Genomic DNA, 20,993 nt, shown 5'->3' on the forward strand with positions numbered 1-20,993 from the left:
TCAGTCCAGCACAATTCCTCTTTCAATCATTTTTTTTTAACCTCTTGTCTTATTTTGCCAACAGGCAGAACTTACTCCGCTGTCGCCAAATATTTCAGACTGTCTGCGTGCTGATCCTCGAATCTCAGCAAAACACAGCCAGAAGTGTTCAAACTATAAACCAGGGTTAGACATCACCTATGATTTTCTTTATATTCCAAGTAAGTGCATTAAATGTGGATTTCTTTCAGTGAAAGAGCATGTGAATATAAAAGAATCTCAGTTAAACCACTTTGGTCACTGATATTGGAATCACCACATCACTTTCAAAGTGGATCTACTTGTTGATCACCTCTTCTGGTTGTATGTAACCTGGAAAACCCATACACTTGAAGGCCAGGTGAAATTGGGAATTGAAGTTGGTCAACATGGTGGCTCAGTGGTTAGCATTGCTGCCTTACAGCACCAGGGACCTGCGTTTGATTCCAGCCTCAGGTAACTGTCTGTGTGGAATTTGCACATTCTCCCCATGTTTGTGTGTGTTTCTTCTGGGTGGTCTAGTTTCCTCCCACAGTCCAAAGATGTGTAGGTTAGGTGGCTTGGCCATGCTAAATTAACCTGTCATCTCCAGGGATGTGCAGGCTAGGTGGATTAGTCATGGGGAATGCAGGGTTACAGGAATAGGTTGGGTCTGGGGCTAGGTAGGATGCTGTTTGATTTATTGTCACATGTATTGAAGTACAATGAAAAGCTTTGTTTACAAGCAGTACAGGCAGATCATTGTAAGCAAGGATGTACAGATCAAAAAGACTTAGACAGAGGCATACAGGTTACATTGCACAGGGCATGCGCTAGGCAAAATCAAGGTTAGCAAGATCAGCATTACTTGAGGGTAGACGTCCATTCATCAGTCTAATAATGGCTGGGAAGAAACTGTTCCTGAACCTGCTCATGTATGTGTTCAGGCTTCTATATCTTCTGCCTGTTGGAAGAGGTTGTAGGAGATCATTACTGGGATGCGATGGGTCTTTGATAATGTTGGCAGTCTTTCCGTGGCAGTGAGCCATGTAAATAGAATCCATGGATGGAAGGTTGGCTTCAGTGATGGTCTGGGCTGTGCACACAACGTTCTGTAGTTTCTTACGGTCCTGGGCAGAGCAGTTGCCGTATCAGGCTGTTATATATCCGGACAGAATGCTTTCTGTGGTACAATGTGGAAGCTAGTGAGGGTCCTTATGGACATGCCAAATTTCCTGAGCCATCTGAGGAAGTAGGGGCGTTGTTATGCCTTTATGACTGTCGCATCTACATAGGAAGTCCAGGAAAGGTTGTTGGTTATCATCAATCTGAGGAACTTGATGCTCTCCACCCTCTCAACCTCAGTTCCGTTGGTGTAGAGGGGGCATGTTCTCCTCCTTTCTTTCTGAAGTCAATGATCAGTTCTTTAGTTTTGCCAAAGTTGAGAAAGAGGTTGTTTTCACTGCACCATGTCACCAAGCTGTCTGTCTCCCTTCTGTATTTTGACTCGTCATTGTTAGATACCTGCCCCACTATGGTGGTGTCATCAGCGAACTTGTAGTTGGCGCTTGTTCAGAATTTGGCAACACAGTCATAGGTGTACAGGGAGTACAGAAGGGAGCTGAAGATACATCCATGGAGAGGCTGCAGTGTTGTGTTATTGTGGAGGAGGTGCAGTTACCCATCCTCACTGATTGCGGCCTATGGGACAGAAAGCTGAGGGTCCAATTGCAGAGGGTGGAGCCGAGACCAAGGTCATGCAGTTTTGAGATCGTTCTGGAGGGGATAATGGTGTTGAATGTGGAGCTGTAGTCAACGAGCAGGAATCTGACATAGGTGTCTTTGTTGTCCAGATGTTCCATCCGCTGTGGATCTGTTATGTTGGTAGGCATACTGTAGGGGATTGAGGCAGGCTGGGAGACTGGAGTTGATGTGGGCCACGACCAGCCTCTCAAAGCACTTCATGATTATTGAAGTCAGAGCCACTGGGCAGTAGTCATTAAGGCACGCTGCGTATGTTTTCTTGGGTACAGGGATGATGGTGGTCTTCTTGAAGCAGGTAGGGGCTTTGGCTTGTAGGAGGGGAAGGGTGAAGATGTCGGTGAATACCCCCCTGAGTTGGTCTGCACAGGATCTCAGTGCTCAGCAGGGGGACACCGTCCGGGCCCGGATCTTTCCTTAGGTTGATTCCCAGGAAGACCGATCTGGCATCTGGAGTGATGACTGAGGGAACAGGTGTGTCCAGGGCTGTCGGGGCAGACATCACCACACTGCTGGCATTCTGCTCAAACCGAGCATAGAAAGCATTGAGCGCATCAGGGAGGGATGTGTCTTTGTCCGCTACCTTGCTCTGCTTCATTTCATATCCTATAATGTTGTTTAGGCTTTGCCATAGACGTAGGGACTCTGTTTGGTAGGTTTGGGCTTCTAACTTGGTCCAGTACTGCTTCTTGGCCTCCCTGTTGGCTTTGACGAGTTGGTGCAGATTAATGGCCCAAATAGCCTCTTTTTGCACTCTATGTGAATTCATTCTCTCTCTTGATCGATAGTTGGTGCTGAAGTTTGGAATTGTGTGCTGAGTACTGCAATCAACATATAGAAATAGTTGGCTAAATATTTGCTGGTCTGTGCTGAACTCTTTAGCTGCATTGTCTAAACCTTGTAAAACAAAACTTTTTGTTTGCTAAATGCTTTAACTATTTTGAAGAAGGAAGTGAAAAGGATTCATATTCATTGTGGTTTGTATTAGAGCATTCAGTCTTTTTAATAACTGTTAATGTGTCCTTCTCAGATATGAATAAAACAGAGGTGGAACAATATGATGCATTAATTACTAGCAATATCGTGCCTATGTATCCAGCTTTCCAAAGTAAGTGAGATTAATATGCAATTATTTCCTGTGTGATTTGTCTTGGGACTAAATTAATAAATATTTGAAGTACATAAAATTGTCTCTCGATCTTTGCACTCTTTAAAATAGAATTATGTAACACTTTAGAAGAAGCAGTCTAATTATTATGGTCCATCCTGGCTGAAGGTTCCCAATTTGTTACAATTTCAGACAGGATCCCCCAAATGGCTATACTCCCGGGTAAGGAAGGATGAGCTAGCTCCTCTTCTCTCATTAATTTAGTCCCTTCCCTTCAGGATACTTTTCCTAATCCAATGATACTTATGTTTAAAAAGAGCCATATTAGCCTATCTTTATTGAGTTGAAGAAAAGGTCAGTTTGTTAACTACTAAACGTGAGAAAAGATAATTAAACACCACGCACACGTGCCCATATGTGCACAGATTAGAACTGTGAATTGAGTAAAAAGATAAAAGTTAAAAAGATTTACAAATCACTTTCTATGTTCCATGAAAAGTTGGGGTGGCATGGTGGCTCAGTGGTTAGCACTGCTGCCTCACAGCACCAGGAACCTGGGTTCAATTCCAACCTCAGGCACATTCTCCCCATTTGTGCATGGGTTTCCTCCCACAGTCCAAAAATGTGCAGGGTAGGTGGATTGGCCTTGCTAAATTGCCCATAGTGTCCAGGTTTGGTTAGATACAGGAGTAGGGGAATTGGTCTGGGTGAGACAGTCTTTGGAGGGGCAGTGTGGACTTGTTGGGTGGAATGGCCTGCTTCCACACTGTAGGGATTCTAGATAATGGAACATTATGGCATTTAGCTGATATTCATAGTGAAGCAGTTGATTTCATGATGGACCATCTCTAACACCTCTCTCCCCTTCCTGGACCTCTCTGTCTCCATATCGGGCAACCACCTAGAAACCGATATTCTTTTCAAGCCCACCGACTCCCACAGCTACCTAGAATACTCCTCCTCCCACCCACCTTCCTGCAAAAATGCTATCCCCTATTCCCAATTCCTTCGCCTCCGCCGCATCTGCTCCCAGGATGAGGCATTCCACTCCCGTACATCTCAGTTGTCCTCGTTTTTCAAGGACCGTAACTTCCCCTCCTCGGTGGTCGAGAACGCCCTCAACCGTGTCTCCCACATCTCCCGCACCTCATCCCTCACACCCCGTCCACGCAATAAAAACCAAAAAAGAATCCCCCTCGTCCTCACGTACCACCCCACCAACCTCCGGATCCAACGCATCATCCTCCGACACTTCCGCCATCTGCAATCCGACCCCACCACCAAAGACATCTTTCCCTCCCCACCCTTATCTGCTTTCCGGAGGGACAACTCTCTCCGTGACTCCCTTGTCCGCTCCACACTCCCCTCCAGCTCCACCACACCCGGCACTTTTCCCTGCAACCGCAGGAAGTGCTACACCTGCCCCCATACCTCCTCCCTCACCCCCATCCCAGGCCCCAAGAAGACTTTCCACATCAAGCAGATGTTCACCTGCACATCTGCCAATGTGGTATACTGCATCCGCTGTACCCGGTGTGGCTTCCTCTACATCGGGGAAACCAAGCGGAGACTCGGGGACCGCTTTGCAGAACACCTACGCTCGGTTCGCAACAAACAACTGCACCTCCCAGTCGCGAACCATTTCAACTCCCCCTCCCATTCCTCAGACGACATGTCCATCCTGGGCCTCCTGCAGTGCCACAACGATGCCACCCGAAGGTTGCAGGAACAGCAACTCATATTCCGCTTGGGAACCCTGCAGCCCAATGGTATCAATGTGGATTTCACAAGTTTCAAAATCTCCCCTCCCCCCACCGCATCCCAAAACCAGTCCAGCTCGTCCCTGCCTCCCTAACCTGTTCTTCCTCCCACCTATCCCCTCCTCCCACCTCAAGCCGCACCTCCATCTCCTACCGACCAACCTCATCCCGCCCCCTTGACCTGTCCGTCCTCCCTGGACTGACCTATCCCCTTCCTAACTCCCACTCTCTCCCTATTTATTTCAAAACCCCCTTCCCCTCCCCCTTTTCTGATGAAGGGTCTAGGCCCGAAACGTCAGCCTCTCTGCTCCTATGATGCTGCTTGGCCTGCTGTGTTCATCCAGCCCTGCACCTTGTTGTCTCGGATTCTCCAGCATCTGCAGTTCCTACTATCTCTGATTTCATGATTCTTGGTTTTGCAATTGATAGATAGGCTTTTGTCTTATTTCCCTCTCATTGATGATTTCAACACTTTGCCTTGCCTCCAGAACTAGCAACAAGAATGGGCTTTTTTCTTTGACCTAAAGTGCAGGGCTGTCTAATGATGTCCTCCAACTGTGACCTTTATAGTACACCAATCCATGCTGGTATATCTGTCCACTAACATACACAAACCAAGGGTTGCAGTTGGGTTTTAACTATTTGTATATTCCTGAAACACTAAAGCAAAATGTGTTTGCAGTTTGGGATGTAATCCACAGGAAATGACTCTCTGCTAAGTGGAGTGATCAATTTTTGCTTTTCATCTTTTCATTTTATGTCTCTGTTTCCCTGACAACTCTACAGGTGTGACATTTTTCAGTCAATGATGTTAAAAACTGTGCTGGCTGCTTCGTTCCCTTTTCACAATACATTTTGTACTAAATTCAGGTTTAATAATTTCCCTTACCATTTTCTTTTACAAAACTCTCTTGGCCTATCATTAGATGTCTGTTAATTTTGGGGTTTTCTACCCCACCTTCTAATACGTATTATATGATAATGCTTGTCACCAGTGATGTACTTAGTCTGTTTTCATTCTTAAGTTGTTCTAAGTTCAATGTATTCATAATATATGAACCTGTCTATTTCCTGATCTGTATGGGTCCCTCCTCACATAATACAAATCTAAATCTTCCTCTGTCCTACTTTTTGCGCATGGGAGATGAGCATGTTTTATCAGACCTAGCTACCTCGAGGACATTAATTGTTGAGGGCTGGTATTGCATATTCCTTTCCCTTAAAAACATGAATTGGCTAATTAAATTTTTACAACAATCTGCTAGATGCTATGGTTAGGTTAACATACAGTGCTTGCCTTTATTGAATTTCATTTCACTGCTTCCTGTGGGCGGATTTGTATTTAGGACCTCTTGATTGTTAGTCTTGCAGCATTAACACTGTATGAATCTACTCATTCCTATTCATTTCTGGGAAACAATGCTAAAGAAATTACAAGTTCATCAACATAATAGCATCCCAAAGATTCCAACATCATTGAGTAGAATCTTTGAGCCCAAATGGACAAGTAGCAAAGGCAAATAGAACCAGGAAATGTCAGTTCCATCTAACATGCTAGTCCTCTAGTGATGTTCCAATGTAGTGGAGGAGGATTGGGCGTGGCAATTAATATCATTAAGGGCCTTGTTAAGTATAATTCAAGGTAGATGCCAGAATTTTACATGTCACTGGTGCCAGTCTCCATGCCTGGAAATTCTCATCAGTCTGGAGACACTGCTCCCTTCCCTGCTACCATTGTGGTCAGGCTGCAAGAATCATCAAAAACCTTTTTTAATTGAAGTTTTAAAAAACGTGCTTTAAGGGTGCCCCCTCTATTGAAGTACTTTCTCAGTTACTTACTGTTCCTAACAGCCTGCTGCTCCTTGCCAGATTGGCCCTCCAGCTTCAAGAGCTTGTGTCAATCTGAATTGACCAGGAAGCCTGTATCTATGCACATCAAGTGCCTCTCTGAAAATCCTAATGAATGATGGATTCTCTTGGGAAATGGGCAGTTCAGGACTCAAAAACAACTGATTCCTGCCCTTTCAGTCTGATAACTAAGAAGCTGCCAATATTGAATCTGATGGCGATAACTTCAAATAAAAACTTTCACTTTTGTAACTGACTTCTAACGATTGGGAGGATGTTACTTTATCTTTCCCATAACTGGAGGTTATTTTCAGTATTGAATTGATTCTTTTTTAAATGCCGCCTTAGAATGCATCACAATTTTGTTGCTGAAATTATAAACAATATTATTTTCTTTGAAAGTTTACTGCTGGGAATTAAAACTGCATAATTTACAAACACAAAATGTGAGGTTGGACAAGATCAAAAGGCATGATCCTAAGAACTAATGGAGAGATCTGTGCTGACTGTTTGAGGGATTGGAATAAACACCCAACGGTAATAAAAAGATTATTAGAAAACAATTTACAGGATACAAATCTTTTTGTCCAAGGATGCAAGAGAAATTGATAGAACTGAAATTTTAGAACTGAAACTCTTGTCCTTCAGCACATTGAAAACTTACCAAGTTCCATCTGCTTGATTGCTTCACAGAGATCTGGCATTACCTCCACAACACTATGCTGCCAAGGGATGCTGCAAAGAGCAATGGTATCAATGTAATGAGTGGGCCAGTATTTGACTATAATTATGATGGACATTTTGATACGCTTGAGCAAATTAAGAAGTAAGCAAAATATTTTTATTTCATATTCCATTTAGTTTACTGAGAAACAAAATTCAGCCTTGATCTATCATTGGTTGAGAGCAAAATTAAAATACCTTGATTGACATAGCCAATTTATAGAGACGTTTACAACATTACAGGAAAGTCATGATTCTATACATTCTTGCTCAGCATTATTATTATATTCCATTTATGTAGTATAGTGCAAGAATAATTTTAAAGTTAGCAATTGAGCTTTGAATCTTGCAGTTTGGAAATAGAATCCAGTTTGGAACAACTATTAGTCACTTCAATTAGTGCAAGGTTTATATATGCAACATGGAAATTATGACAGTTGACTCACCTCTGAATCAGAAAGTTGTAGGTTTTGGAGTCTTCGGTATGAATATCTAAGCTAACACTCCATTGCAGTCTGAGGGATTCCTGTATTTTCGATGATGTTAAACTAAAGCTCTGTCAGCTCTCTCAGCTGAAACTTAAGTGTCCTTGCTACTGAGGTAAAGAAGAGCAGAGAAGTTATCCTGTGTCCTGGCCAATATTTGCTACACAATTGACTTTGCTAAAACAAAATATATCGTCACATAGTTGTTGGTGGAATTTGCAAATTTGTTCCTGTGTTTCCTACATTATAATAGTGACTAAGAAGTCCCTCATTGGCTGTAAAATGCTTTGGGTACTGTAAAGGATCTATATAAATATATGTCTTTATAAAATATATAAAGAAAGCAAACTATATGATGTAAATTTTATATTATAATATGAAAATAAAGATTATTTTAGAGCCCAGTTCTGCATGTTTATAAAGGATTATACCTAGCTTTGGCATTGTGTAGTTGCCTGAATAATTAGAGATGACCTAATTCTATTTTTGATAAAGCTTTCATTTCTAAATTAAAATGCTGACAGCATATGTGGGACTTGAATATATGAGAACTCAATATCAGAAAATATCTTTCTAACATTCAATGAACCCTTTTCACATACAACCCTCTTACAGAGGATTTAAAAGAAAATCATCCAGTTATAAAATATTATTGGGCATCAGTCTAACAAAATAAAGCTTCCTGCATAAAAGGGTTTTAACGAAATTTTAAACCAGATAAAAGATAAGTTGATATTTCCAATAAGAGTGTATTGTTTCACATACAGACTTTACGTCTCTGGAAGGAGCATAATTAAATGCTCAGATTATGTCATGGTGACCGAAAACAAAGTCTCATTTCAAAATAGAAGACATTCACGAGTTTGATAATCCAGTCCACCCATCCTGACAAATATGGCATTTTATCTTATCGCTGAGGGTTGCAAGAACAGCAAGTATCCTTTGCCTGTCTCTGCAGGACTTGCTTGTTGGTGGTCTGGTGGACTGATAACAAATTATGTCAGTAGAACAAACTCTCAAGATTACAGTTATAGTAATGAACCATTAATTATCTTTGAGAAATGCTATAATTCTGTTTGTATTTGTTTTGTATACCTAATGAAAATGTTGAAATTTGTTTCCTTTTCCATGTTATTTCTTCAGACATGTCAATGGCACAGCAATCCCCATCCCAACTCACTACTACATTGTCCTTACCAACTGCAAGGACACCACTCAGACTCCCCAGCAGTGTAAAGATTCACTACATGCAAGGTCCTTCATTCTACCACACAGGCAAGATAACAGTGAGAGCTGCCCAGTAAGTAAAATAGATCAGCCTGGCAACAGCACAAATTTTGAATTTGTTTTGTATATATGAAGTCTAGAATTAAGTGTATTCATTTATCCCTAAAATTCATTGTTGGAAGTATTGCCACATGAGGAAAGGTTATATGCTGTAGTGTGTGGTAAGTTTTGAGTAGGGTGACCAAATCTGCGGAAAAATAAAACCATAAAGGACTCTTCAGGGAAGGGTGGGTGTTGGTGAGACAATTGACAAGACGGGTGGAGGTTAGAGTGAGGGAGGGTATTTGCGGAGATAGAGGTAGAGGTCTTCAGGAAATGCACTGATGGAGTCAGAGAGGCTCCTAAGACTTGCCCTAAAGCAAAAATGTGCCTTTGCTATGTTCCATGTATCATCAGCATTTTTGTGTTCTCTGTCTGGAGGCAGTTCTGACCAACAGTATCCCAGTATCCAACTGGGTAAAGCAAGGATGAATTCACCTCAGCTGGGACTTGGATTAAACCTCATCCTGTTGACACCAATTTGATTCATGCTGACCCCCTAACTCTTCAACTCCACTTTCCCTTACTCACTTGGCAACTCCTATTTCTAGTTCGACTCCCTCCTTCACCACCTCACCACCTCTGTTCACTCAGAATGCCTCTTCCTGACCTATCCCTTCCCCTACCCAAGCCCCATGCAGTAATTAGAAACCTCTGTTCTCAAAACTCCTCCCCTTGTGCAATCAGGAGACCATCTCATCACCAACCCCTCCTTCCTGTCACCTCCTTCCTCCCAAGTTGGACCATTCTGTGGTTCCTGGCACCACCCCTGTTGGTCTTGTCAGCCAACCCTGACATACCTCACCCCTCAGGCTTGTTTGAATTATGCCTCAAGCCTGCCAGAGCACCCCTTATCCTTCTCCTCATCTGATGGACGCCCTCTCCTGGGTCTGTTGGAACCATCCCATGTTGATTCTGCTTGATACCTCTCCATCTTCTCCAATCTGGGCCTGTTGAAGAATGCCATCTGAACTCAGGCCTGGTCTGCCTCCCAACACCCAGGTATCCCATGATCTGGCACCAAGTCCCACCGCAAAGCAGGCCTGCCAGAGGAACACTTGACTACACCTGTGCCCCCAGCCTCCATCACCCATTCACTCAGCTGCTGAGCCATAAACTTTCTGAGCACTGCTGTGCATGCCCAATGGTAGTGTGCATTAACTCAGACACAAAAGACCTTGGAAACCAAAACAGAAGTTGCTGGAAAAGATCAGCAGGTACGGTACCATCTATGAAGAGAAATCAGAGTTAACATTTTGGGTCTTCCTTAGAACTGATGGTAGCTAAGAAATGTTGGTTTATATGTAGAAGATAGGGTGGGGGAAGGGAGTTAGAAGTAAATGATAGGTGGGGACTGCGCTCAGAGAGAGAGAGAAAACAGTTGGACAAAGGAGTGGATAATAATCTGGCTGAGAATATGAACAGCTGTCAATGGAGACTGATAGTGACTAACAATAGGTGGTGTGTAATGGCAGCCTATGTGGTAACAAGGCCTGGTGTGTGGGGTTAGTGGCTGGGAGATGGGAGAGTTCAGGCCCTAAAATTATTTAACTCGATATTGAGTCCAGAGGGCTGCAGGGTCCCCAAGCAGAAAATGAGGTGTTGTTCTTCCAGCTTGCGCTGAGCTTCACTGGAACACTGCAGCAAGCCAGACAGAGATGTTGGCCAGGGAACAGGGTGGTGCATTAAAGTGGCAGGCAATGGGCAGTTCAGGGTCTTTTTGGCGAGCAGAACGTAGATGTTCTGCAAAGTGGTCACCCAATCTACGTGTCGTTTCCCCAATGTAGAGGAGATCACATTGTGAGCAGCGAATGTAGTAGACTAGATTGTGTGAACTAGATTCCAGCAACTTCTGTTTTTATTTCTGATTTACTGCATCCACAGTTCTTTTGGTTTTTACCAAAGACCTTGGACTGTGGCAAGATGAGATCCCTCGAAGGGGAAAACAAACACATTAAAACTGACAAATGGTCTTACTGCCTTGAATATTTCAAAACATTGGCTCCACATGAGCAGTATTTTCATTTCCAAATACTACTGGCTCCTCTGTCTGGGGGATCCAGCAGTCTTCTGAGACAGTTCATGATGAAATCCATGCTATCTGGCAGATCAAGAAGCCATAACGTGGGACACGGACAGCAAGGAAAAATGCAGGACAATCCTGTAAAACGCAGAATGGTTGGTCACCTTGAATGTGTTGTCTGAGAGTGGAAGGATCAATTGAGGTTTTGAAAATGGAGTTGCATTATTATTTGTGTTGTGATGTCTCTCAAAGATTTGTGGTATACCTTTAAGGGGCATGCTCATGATGCCATCATCATATCCTGGTATGTGGTCCAATGGTGTAAAGCTCTCAGTCTCCATCTTACTGAGCTCTGTCCCCTTGCAGCATGAAATGCTGAGGAAAGAAATCAACAATTCTTGCAAAATGTTTAACTTCAGCCCAGACATGCATGTGCCTGTGATTATAATATAAATATGTAGATACCAGGTACTGTCATAAAAATTCATTGAATTCTTCAGTGCTACGCGATCTATGTTTTGTCCTTATGCTATGGGAGCCACAGTATTACACCATGACTGTGGTAGACCACAGCCCACTTCAATTTGAAAAATAAAGTTTTGCAGGGCTATGGTTAAAGACAGGGGAATAACACGAGGTGAAATTTTCCATCAGGGCCAACACACACACATGGTCTAAATTGCCGTCTACTGTGCTTTAACCATTCTGTGATTTCATATATAAATTTATAATGATCAAAAATCAGGGGCTGCAGGTTTCTTTATTACCTCCAAATACATTATCAGGAAGTAATGAAAGAAATGGCAATGACAGGAGTGTGATGGGTTTATTTAGGCATTATTTTAATCTCTCTTCTGTAATAGAAATGCAATTTTGACTGAGCTCTCTGATGACAATATGATTACCGCTTCTAGAATCATACAATCCCTACAGTGCAGAAGCAGGCTATTCGGCCCATCGGCTCTGCACCAACCCTCAGAGCATCCCACCCAGGTTCACTCCCCTACCCTATCCCTGTAACCCTGCATTTCCCCTGGCTAATATACCTTATGTACACATTCTTGGACAATATGTGCAATTTAGCATGGCCAATCCACCTAACCTGCACATCTTTGGACTGTGGGAGGGAACTGAAGCACCTGGAATAAATCCTTGCAGTCACAGGGAGAATGTGCAAACCCCAAACAGACAGTCACCCAAGGCTTGAATCAAACCTGAGTCCCTAGCACTGTGCGGCAGCAGTGCTAACCATTGGGATCCCATGCTGCCCTTCTGGGACAAGGAATATGATTTATGCACATGGCTGTCATTGCATAAAACTAAATTTAAACATGGAGTTTTGTACTTTTCTTGGTTCGGTAAATAATCTGAGGCCTAAAACTATTGCATTTGACTTTGTGGAAAATAGAAAGATTTCTGTTCACCAACGACCAGCCATGAAAATCTCCTAATCTATTTCTACAAAAAACAAATAGTAGTTTTATAGAAGGGTAAAGAATTAGATACATTGCTAACTTGCTTGCTTCTGGTCTCAGCAGCACCCCCCACCTCAGAAAGTAGTTTTAACTCTCTTTTGCGCCTTCAACAGGCTATCCTGTGAAGATTCCTGAGGTGCCTTTAAATATCCCAAAAATTTACCCATTCCTATGACTTCCCTAAGACTGTAGAAATATTGCATTGGGGTGCAGGGATTTGTGGGATATATGAGCAGGTAGGAGGAGCATCCCTTTCTTGATCAATCTTGGTAGTTTAAGTACTTTACTCTAAGTTCCAACCTACTGGTCAGAACTCAACCAGAATTCATATTCTAAAATTGTCACAGCTCATTGCGACAGTTGGGAATCAAACCCTGCTATTCCCAGAATCATCACAGAAGTTAAATATGTTAAAGTAGGTACACAAACTTACCCAATTTATCTAATTTTCAGGCCCATACTGATAAAAAAAAAAGCATGGATCAGGGTTCTATAGTGAACAAAAATTATGATTTATTATTTATTAAACTGTCAGCACATGACTCTACTAATTTAGACTGTAATCCTCTTATAAATGTCCCTCACTCCGCGCGCGCACACACACACGCACACACACACACAAACACACACAAAAGCAGTGAAAAATAGTTTGTTGCTGAAGCTAAGCTGGAAGGCAGTTCATCCATTTCTATTTACAAAGTGTTGAGATGGTCCTTGTGACTCTTATGCTGGTCAGAACATTGCTGCCTTTCTCCAGATGCTTCTACTGGTTTGCAAGAGGTACAAGGTTGCTGGTTCACTTCGAAAAAGGCCTCTAACTTATCAGTTACAAGTTACAGCTGATAGCAACTGCTGAAGAAAAGATGAATTGCTTTTCTGCAGGTTTGACTACAAAGGGACTGTGGGGATCAAAACACTCATCTCTGTATCTTGCTCCCAGCCCCAAGATGTTCAGTTACCTGAGAAAATATCACATGGTTGTTGGTAGGCAAAAAGGTTTTGTCATCGACAGTGGTCACCATTCCATAGTTCAATCAACTTCTCATTACCAGCAATTACATCTGTATACAGGACTCCTCAGCTCCAGTTCATCTGTAACCATTTGAATTACTGCTTGTTCAAACAGCTGTTTGCAAACATAATGTTTGCCAGAAATGTCAAGTTACTTGGTTTTCAAAACTTGCAATAATCCTTTAAAACTACGATTTTAAAATGGTTCTTCCTCATTTCACTCATAATTTTGAAAAGTATAAAAACAAACGGTCTTACAAAATATTTCATTTCAGTGTAATTTTCACATACAATCAAAATTGTTCACTGAAGCACATTTTGTTGAGCTTACCCTTTAGTATTTTAATGCAGAAGGATTTTACGATTTCAAAACAAAAGAAATGAACATTTGTTGTCACAAATGTTGCAAATCCAATTTCATTCAAGAGATTGCAGAAATATCAAAGACTGTCAAGTGATACAACACATTTCACCCATTGTGCTTGTGCCTAAAATAGGTATCCAAGTTGCCCTTCTTCCCACAACCCTATAAATTGTTCCCCTTTACCTACTTATTCAATTTGCTTTAGTCAGTTTTCACTGAATCTGCATCCACCACCCTTCTAGGCAATGTCTGTCTAATAATTGAACAATGAAAAGAGCATAAACGCTTTTGCCTGGAATTCCTACATGAGTTGTCTGACAGGAAATTGACAGAACCATAGGGAAATGTTATTACCATTCCACACTACATCACTTTTTAAAAATGCATGCAAACATTGTGTTTGCTCTTTCCATCTATATGTGATTCATATGACAATAATTTACCCTTATTTAGTACCTATAACATAGTAAAACATCCCAAAATGCTCCAAAGACAAAATTCGACACTGAGCTACATCAGGTTATGGAAGATGGCCAAAATCTTGATACAGAAGTAGGTTTTAAGCAGTGTCTTAAACAGAAGTTTTAGGGAGGATATTCCAGAGCTGAAAGCATTGGAAACTGTGACATGATTAAAATCAGAGATACTCATTAGGCCATAACTGAAACAGCACAGATATTTTAGAGGGCTGGCGGAGATTACAGAGTTAGGAAGGCGTGAGGATATAGGGAGATGAGAAAATTAAAACAGAAGCTTTCATAACAAGGAGCCAATGTAATTTAAAAGCATGGGGTGATGGTTGAATAGGACTTAGTGAGAGTTAAGACCCCAGTGAAAGACGTTTGGATGATTTCAGGTTTATGATGGTTAGAAAGCAGGGTTGAAATGGTCAAGTCTAGAATTAACAAAGAATAAGGGCTCAGCAGCAGATATGTTGGGGCAGGAGAGAGAAGAATGATGCCGTTCAAGTGGAAAAAGATGGTATAAGTAATCTTACAAATGAGTGGTTGGATGCTGAGCTTGGAATCAAATATAACACCAAAGTTGTGAGTAACCTCACAGTTGCCAAGAAGAGGGAATAATGAAATGGAGTTTGTGGTAAGGATTGAAACTATGCTGTCTTTCTTTCCAATATTTAGTCAGAGGGAATTTCTGCTCATTCAGTACTGGATATGGATCATCAATCTGACAATTTCGACACTAGGTGGGATTCAATGCCTCTCTAGAAATTAGTTCTGAGAGGAAGAAGCTTTATGATTAGGCTGGAGGGTGCAGAGTGGAGATCTTGTTGCCTTCTCAACTTGTCTCTAGGGCTGGAAGATCTATGGTTTGTCTGGAAGCTAATTGAGGCTCTATTGCCACTTAAGGGCCAGGTAAGGGCCTCATCCCACAGCCAGTGTTTAACCATCGGTGGACTCACTGATCAGGTTTACCCATCACCTTTTCAGGGCTGGTGATAGAGTACGGCACCAATGGGACCCTTATTCAAAGGCACTCTGCCTCATTGTGAGATCTGGCATTGGGAAAGTGTGTTTGGTTTTTGCAGGACAGACTGCCGGAAACCTCCTCCTTGCCCTTGTTTCCCCTATCCCCAACACTCCACCTTCAGCTGCTGACCCCCTCCATGGGAACCCTATCCTGCTCCACTTACTTGACTCCTGCGGATCCATCACCCATCCTCTCTGTACTTCCAACGCAATAATAACAATGGTCATTGTTTCTGCTGGTGCTGCCAGTCTTGCAGAACTGCTGGAACTACAGAATTTCAGCCCTACTGAGCTTTTGGTGGGGTAAGTGCTGGCTTACCCCAGAATAATGCAGGGCCTCCCATGGAAAAGTAATGTGGGGTCCCACCTGTTTGCCAACTAGTGGATGGGGACCCCTGCCACCACCTGTAAAGTTCAGCAAATAAAGGGTTAAGAGAGGTTGCAGTGAGACTGAACGGGGTGTGTCCAACTGATGTTGTGTTTTTGGAATATATCTCCAAGGGGTTGGATGTAAATGAAAAATAGGAGGGGCCAAGGATAAATCCTTCTGGATACCAGAGGATAAGGGAGTGAAACCATTGTCTACGATTCCTTGTCTGATTGCTTCAATAAGAATGGAACTAAACAGGGGCATTTTCAGCCAATTGGAGATTGGAAGAGGGGTTTTGCAGGAGGATTGTGTGGTCAACAGTGTCAAAGACTGCAGGCACATCAAGAGGGGGATGAGGAGAAATCATTCATTAATCACATTTATTATTTTGTGGATTCGTTGTGTTTCCTAAGAATGCAAATATTGTTTATTTTTCCCCTGTTCAATGCTCAAAACTGCCTTTTCTTACTTTCCTGATTCTGAAAGATCTGTTTCTTAACCACACAATGCATTTGTAAAATTCTATTTTATTCTCTCTTCCAACATGTGCCGTATTGATACAATACTTAATATCCTTTAACTGTGCATTATTGCTAACATTTTTATTATGAATTCCTCCATTCATGTTTATGTCAAGGGCCTGCTAAGTTGTCACACTGTAGCTTTATCTTGCCTTAGATTTATATCTCTCAGCATCTGTCAAATCTGTATTGAAAATTCTATGTTCCAACTACTCTACTTCTTTGCATCCTAAATTGCCATAATGTTGACAAAATACTTAATTGTAAAAATATAATCCAAGAAAACGACTGAATGTCTACAAAATTTTACTTGCACATCCTGGTCCAATTATCTCCTTTTTTCTTATCTCATGTCACCTGAAAACAGAATAATAGAAAGAAAATCAGAAATTGCTGGAGAAACTCAGCAAGTTTGGCAGCATCTCTGGAGAGAAGGCGGAGTTAATGTTTCTGGTCCAGTGATACTTCAGAATGGGACAGGATACTGGGTGTGGTCTCAATTAATCATATATATTGCAAAGGACATTATGCAGACGGAGTTTAATTTAGATAAATGTGAGGTGCTGCATTTTGGAAAGGCAAATCAGGGCAGGACTTGTACACTTAATGGTAAGGTCCTGAGGAGTGTTGCTGAACAAAGAGACGTTGGAGCGCGGGTTCACAGTTCCTTGAAAGTGGAGTCGCAGGTAGACAGGATTGTGATGAAGGCATTTGGTATGCTTGCCTTTATTGGTCAATGCATTGAGTATAGGAGTTAGGACGTCATGTTGCGGCTTTACAGGACATTGGTTAACCACTATTGAAGTACTGTGTGCAGTTCTAGTCTCCTTGCTATAGAATGGGTGTTGTGAAACTTGCAAGGGTTTAGAAAAGATTTATGAGGATGTTACCAGGGTTGGAGGGTTTGAGCTATAGGGAGAGGCTGAATAGACTGGGGCTATTTTCTCTGGAGCATTGGAGGCTGAGGGGTGACCTTATAGAGGTTTATAAAATCATGAGACGCATGGATAGGATAAACAGGCAAGGTCTTTTCTCCAGGGTGGGAGAATTCAAAACTGGACAGCATGGGCTTAAGGTGAGAGGGGAAAGATGTAAAAGGGACCTAAGGGGCAACTTTTTCATGCAGAGTGTGGTGCATATATGGAATGAGCTGCCAGAGGAAGTGGTGGAGGCTGGTACAATTACAACATTTATTTGGCATCTGGATGGGTTTATGAATAGAAAGGGTTTGGAGACATATAGGCCAAATGCTGGAAACTGGGCCTAGATTTATTTAGGATAGTTGGTCGGTGTGGACGAGTTGGACCGACGAGTCTATATCCGTGCTGCATGTCTTTATGACTCTATAACTGGTACGAAACATAGTTGAAGTGCTAGGATTCTTTTGATTGTAAACTCAATTAACTATGATTGGTCACTCATAGTGTGTCAGTGACTCTTTGTTTGTGAAGTCACATAGATAATAGATAGATAGATTAATAGATTCAATTAATGCATTCTAGTCTATTGGATACATGTAAGGCTTCTTTGGGAGTTATGGTCTCTGCTACCTAGTTGGTTTCCTTCATTCATTAAAGACCAAAGTGCATAATGTCAGTCTGATGCCTGTAAAGGAGTGCCTGCGTGAATAACCATGAGAATGCACATATGTACAAAACTTTTAATTACTTCAATACACTAGTTAAAAGGTAAGTATGTATTAAAACAATGTGAACCAGTCCATTTTTTCAATGGTAATTGACAAATAGTAAGTATCTTAACTTTATCTAACAACATAGAAATTTTATCATAGTTAATTTTCCTATCTTAAACTGTAAAAGACAAAATATATCACTCAGTAGGTAATGAATCCTGTGTTCTTTTGGCAGAATAATAAAAAAGAATCCCAATGGATTGAACAGCGAATCTGGGATCATACAGCACGAGTGAGGGACGTGGAGCTGATCACAGGACTCGATTTTTATCAGGGCAGAAAGCAGCCAATCAATGAGATTTTACAGCTAAAAACATTTCTACCTGCATTTATACCTAACGTATAACTATTATTCTAAACAAAAATATTGTTTGCTTGGAACCTTTACTGATTCCTCATTTGCAAATCTTCAAAACTGATTTTATATAATGCTGAATTGATTTTTTGATGTGTGTGGATTTAGAATCCCAGCATGCAAAACAAAACCCTGTTTTTTAAAAGGTATTAAAATGTTCCCCCCCACCTGTTTGCAATGATCTGAGTCACGCTAGCACAGAATGCTCCTAGATATTTGCCAATGTTAGTCAATATAACCATTTGATTGAGATGTACTTTTTTAGTGCATGGTAACTACCTATCAGAGTTAGCCTCCTTTCCATCACGTTTAATTTCGCTGAGGTGGCTGAAATGCGTAAATTATTCGAAGGAGGCAGCTAAAAATGTGACCCAGTGTTCCCATGCTCTGTCATTTGCACAGTACAACAGAGCATGTTTTGTGGATTTGCTGAACTATAACATCATTGTTTGTGAGTGTTATTTTCAGAGTTAGTGGAGTGTAATTCGAGCTTGTTGTACCCAACTTTCAGGTGCAGAATTGAAACAGCACCAATTTCATGAGACCATGACTTATGTCTGAATATCACTTGAATGAAATATGGATCAGTCAACATGCAGATGCCCCAAACAACAGCTTGAAACACTTTGAGTTCTTCTGAATTAAGAAATTATTGGAAGATAATGATGCAAAGATATGTGTCGAAATTTTATCTTGCCTTAATGTAGGGCCAGGAGGAAGAGTTTACACAGGCTCCATAGTATGATTGCTAATCTTTATTAGCCCACATTTGTCCTATCCTTTCCCATTTTCTTATAGAAACATAGAAGATAGGAGCAGGAGGAGGCCATTCAGTCCTTCAAGCCTGTTCTGCCATTCTTCACGATCATGGGTGAGTGTCCAACTCAATAGCTTAATCCTGCTTTCCCCCCATAACCTTTGATCCCATTCAGTCCAAGTGCTAAATCTAGCCACCTCTTGAATACATTAAATGTTTTGGCATTAACTTCTTCCTGTGGTAATGAATTCCACAGGCTCACCACTTTTTTTCTTCCACCCCAGGATCTATTTGAGGACTGCCATTAATGCCGGTATTTAATTGAAATCCCAAAGGTACAACATTATCCAGGACAAAGTAGTCCACTTGATCAACACTCCATCTGTAAACTTAAATATCCACTTCCTCCTTTTGCATGTAGTGACTGTCAAGTATACTTGTTCGGGGAATATCTTACAGCAACTCAGAAGGTTTCTTTTGCAATCTCTCTCAAACCAACAGATTCCAGAACCTAAAAATACAAGATTGTGGCATTATAATTCTTTCCACATCTCACAATTACGAAAAAAAAACAAAACGGATTTATTAAGATGCTCTCTTCTTGTACTGTGGTATTGGAGATATTCCAGCTTGATGATGGAGCAGTACATGAAACCAATCAAGGTTCAACCAGGACTGTGAAGGAATATTCTCCATTGGCCTATCGGACACAACTTCAACAACATTCAAGAACCTCAAAGGAATAAAGCAGTCTACACAAATGGCAAACCACTGACCCACTTAACTACCCATTTCCTTCATGAGTTTTATGTTTGTGATTGTCATGTATACATGTACTATCTACAAGGTGAACTGTAACATTTCTAAAGGATTTTCAGATGCACATCCCAAACTCACCGCCACAACTACTTAGAAGGGAACACTATGATCTCCAAGTGACACAACATTTTGACTTATTCCTTCATTGTCCCTTGGTCAAGATTTGGGAACTCCCTAAACAACAAGACTTGCCTTCAGCAGTTCAAGAAGACAGTTCACCACTACCTTCTCAAGAAGAACTAGGGATGCTCAATGCTGGCAATTCCAGAGACATCTATATTTGAAGAATTAATTTAAAATAAGGATGAAAGATTATACCCAGGTTTGAAATCACTTCAGCAATCAGTCTACGATGTTTCCAGATTCCTACTACATTATTGTTGTTTGAATTCTGCTTCTTCTCCTCCACAAATAAATTTAAGAAATAGAATTCTGTAAATTGCTCTTGAAAATAAAAACCATCAAAAAAAAACATAAAATATTTATAACACCTAGTTTACACTTGTGGTATAAGTTAAAGATTAAATTTAGGATTTCGTGGATTGAATTGTGCAGTGAGTTAGACATTGATCTTTCATGTTAAGGACACTGATTCAAAGGCAGCACAAATGGATGGAAGATAAATTTGTTCTGCTTCCTGGCTGTATGACCTACCACCCTCTGCAGCTGATTTGCATTAGTTCCTTGTCCAGCAGTACCTTCATTTCAAAGTTTTCATTTGTGTTGTCAAATCTCTAATAGCCGCATCCTTCCTTACCCTTTTGAAGCTGTTCCACTTTTAAAATCCTCCTGTATCTCAATATTCCTCTAATTTTAGCCTCTTGTGCATCACAATTTTAATTACTCCACCATTTTTGGCCAGTTCTTTAGCTGCCTAGGCCCTAACTTCTGGAACTTCCTTCCTAAACCTCATCATCTCACCCTGCTCCTTTAAGATGCTGCTTAAAATGTGCCGTTTTAACAAGGCTTTGGGTTATCTTCCATAGTTTTTCCCTCATTTGTCTTGTTCTGCAACCTTGTTTGACAAGAGTATTTTGAACAGTCTTGAGACATTTTCCTCCATAGTGCCTTCAATATATATGGAAGTTGCTTTTGTGTATATTGACCACA

At 41.3% G+C, this 20,993-nt stretch overlaps 1 protein-coding gene and 1 long non-coding RNA gene across 2 annotated transcripts in view; one reads left to right on the plus strand and one right to left on the minus strand.

Annotated features, from left to right (window-relative positions):
• Positions 1-20,349, plus strand: part of LOC109933524 (ectonucleotide pyrophosphatase/phosphodiesterase family member 3) — a 113,947-nt gene extending 93,598 nt beyond the window's left edge. Inside the window, exons 20-25 of the mRNA XM_048597009.1 lie at positions 65-200; positions 2,789-2,866; positions 7,168-7,300; positions 8,826-8,982; positions 18,128-19,178; positions 19,349-20,349. Of these exons, the coding sequence (XP_048452966.1) occupies positions 65-200; positions 2,789-2,866; positions 7,168-7,300; positions 8,826-8,982; positions 18,128-18,298 (675 nt within the window). The 3' untranslated portion in view covers positions 18,299-19,178; positions 19,349-20,349. The remainder of the gene's footprint in view (positions 1-64; positions 201-2,788; positions 2,867-7,167; positions 7,301-8,825; positions 8,983-18,127; positions 19,179-19,348) is intronic.
• On the minus strand, positions 2,086-7,785 carry LOC125483143. Its single transcript, XR_007262111.1, has 3 exons — positions 7,644-7,785; positions 7,139-7,209; positions 2,086-2,579 (listed from the first exon to the last, which is right to left on the minus strand). It is a non-coding gene; the product is annotated as an uncharacterized LOC125483143 (long non-coding RNA).
• Positions 20,350-20,993: the final 644 nt, after the last annotated feature.

This window comes from Rhincodon typus, chromosome 5 (genome assembly GCF_021869965.1).
Source record: "Rhincodon typus isolate 14 chromosome 5, sRhiTyp1.1, whole genome shotgun sequence".
Taxonomy (NCBI): domain Eukaryota; kingdom Metazoa; phylum Chordata; class Chondrichthyes; order Orectolobiformes; family Rhincodontidae; genus Rhincodon; species Rhincodon typus.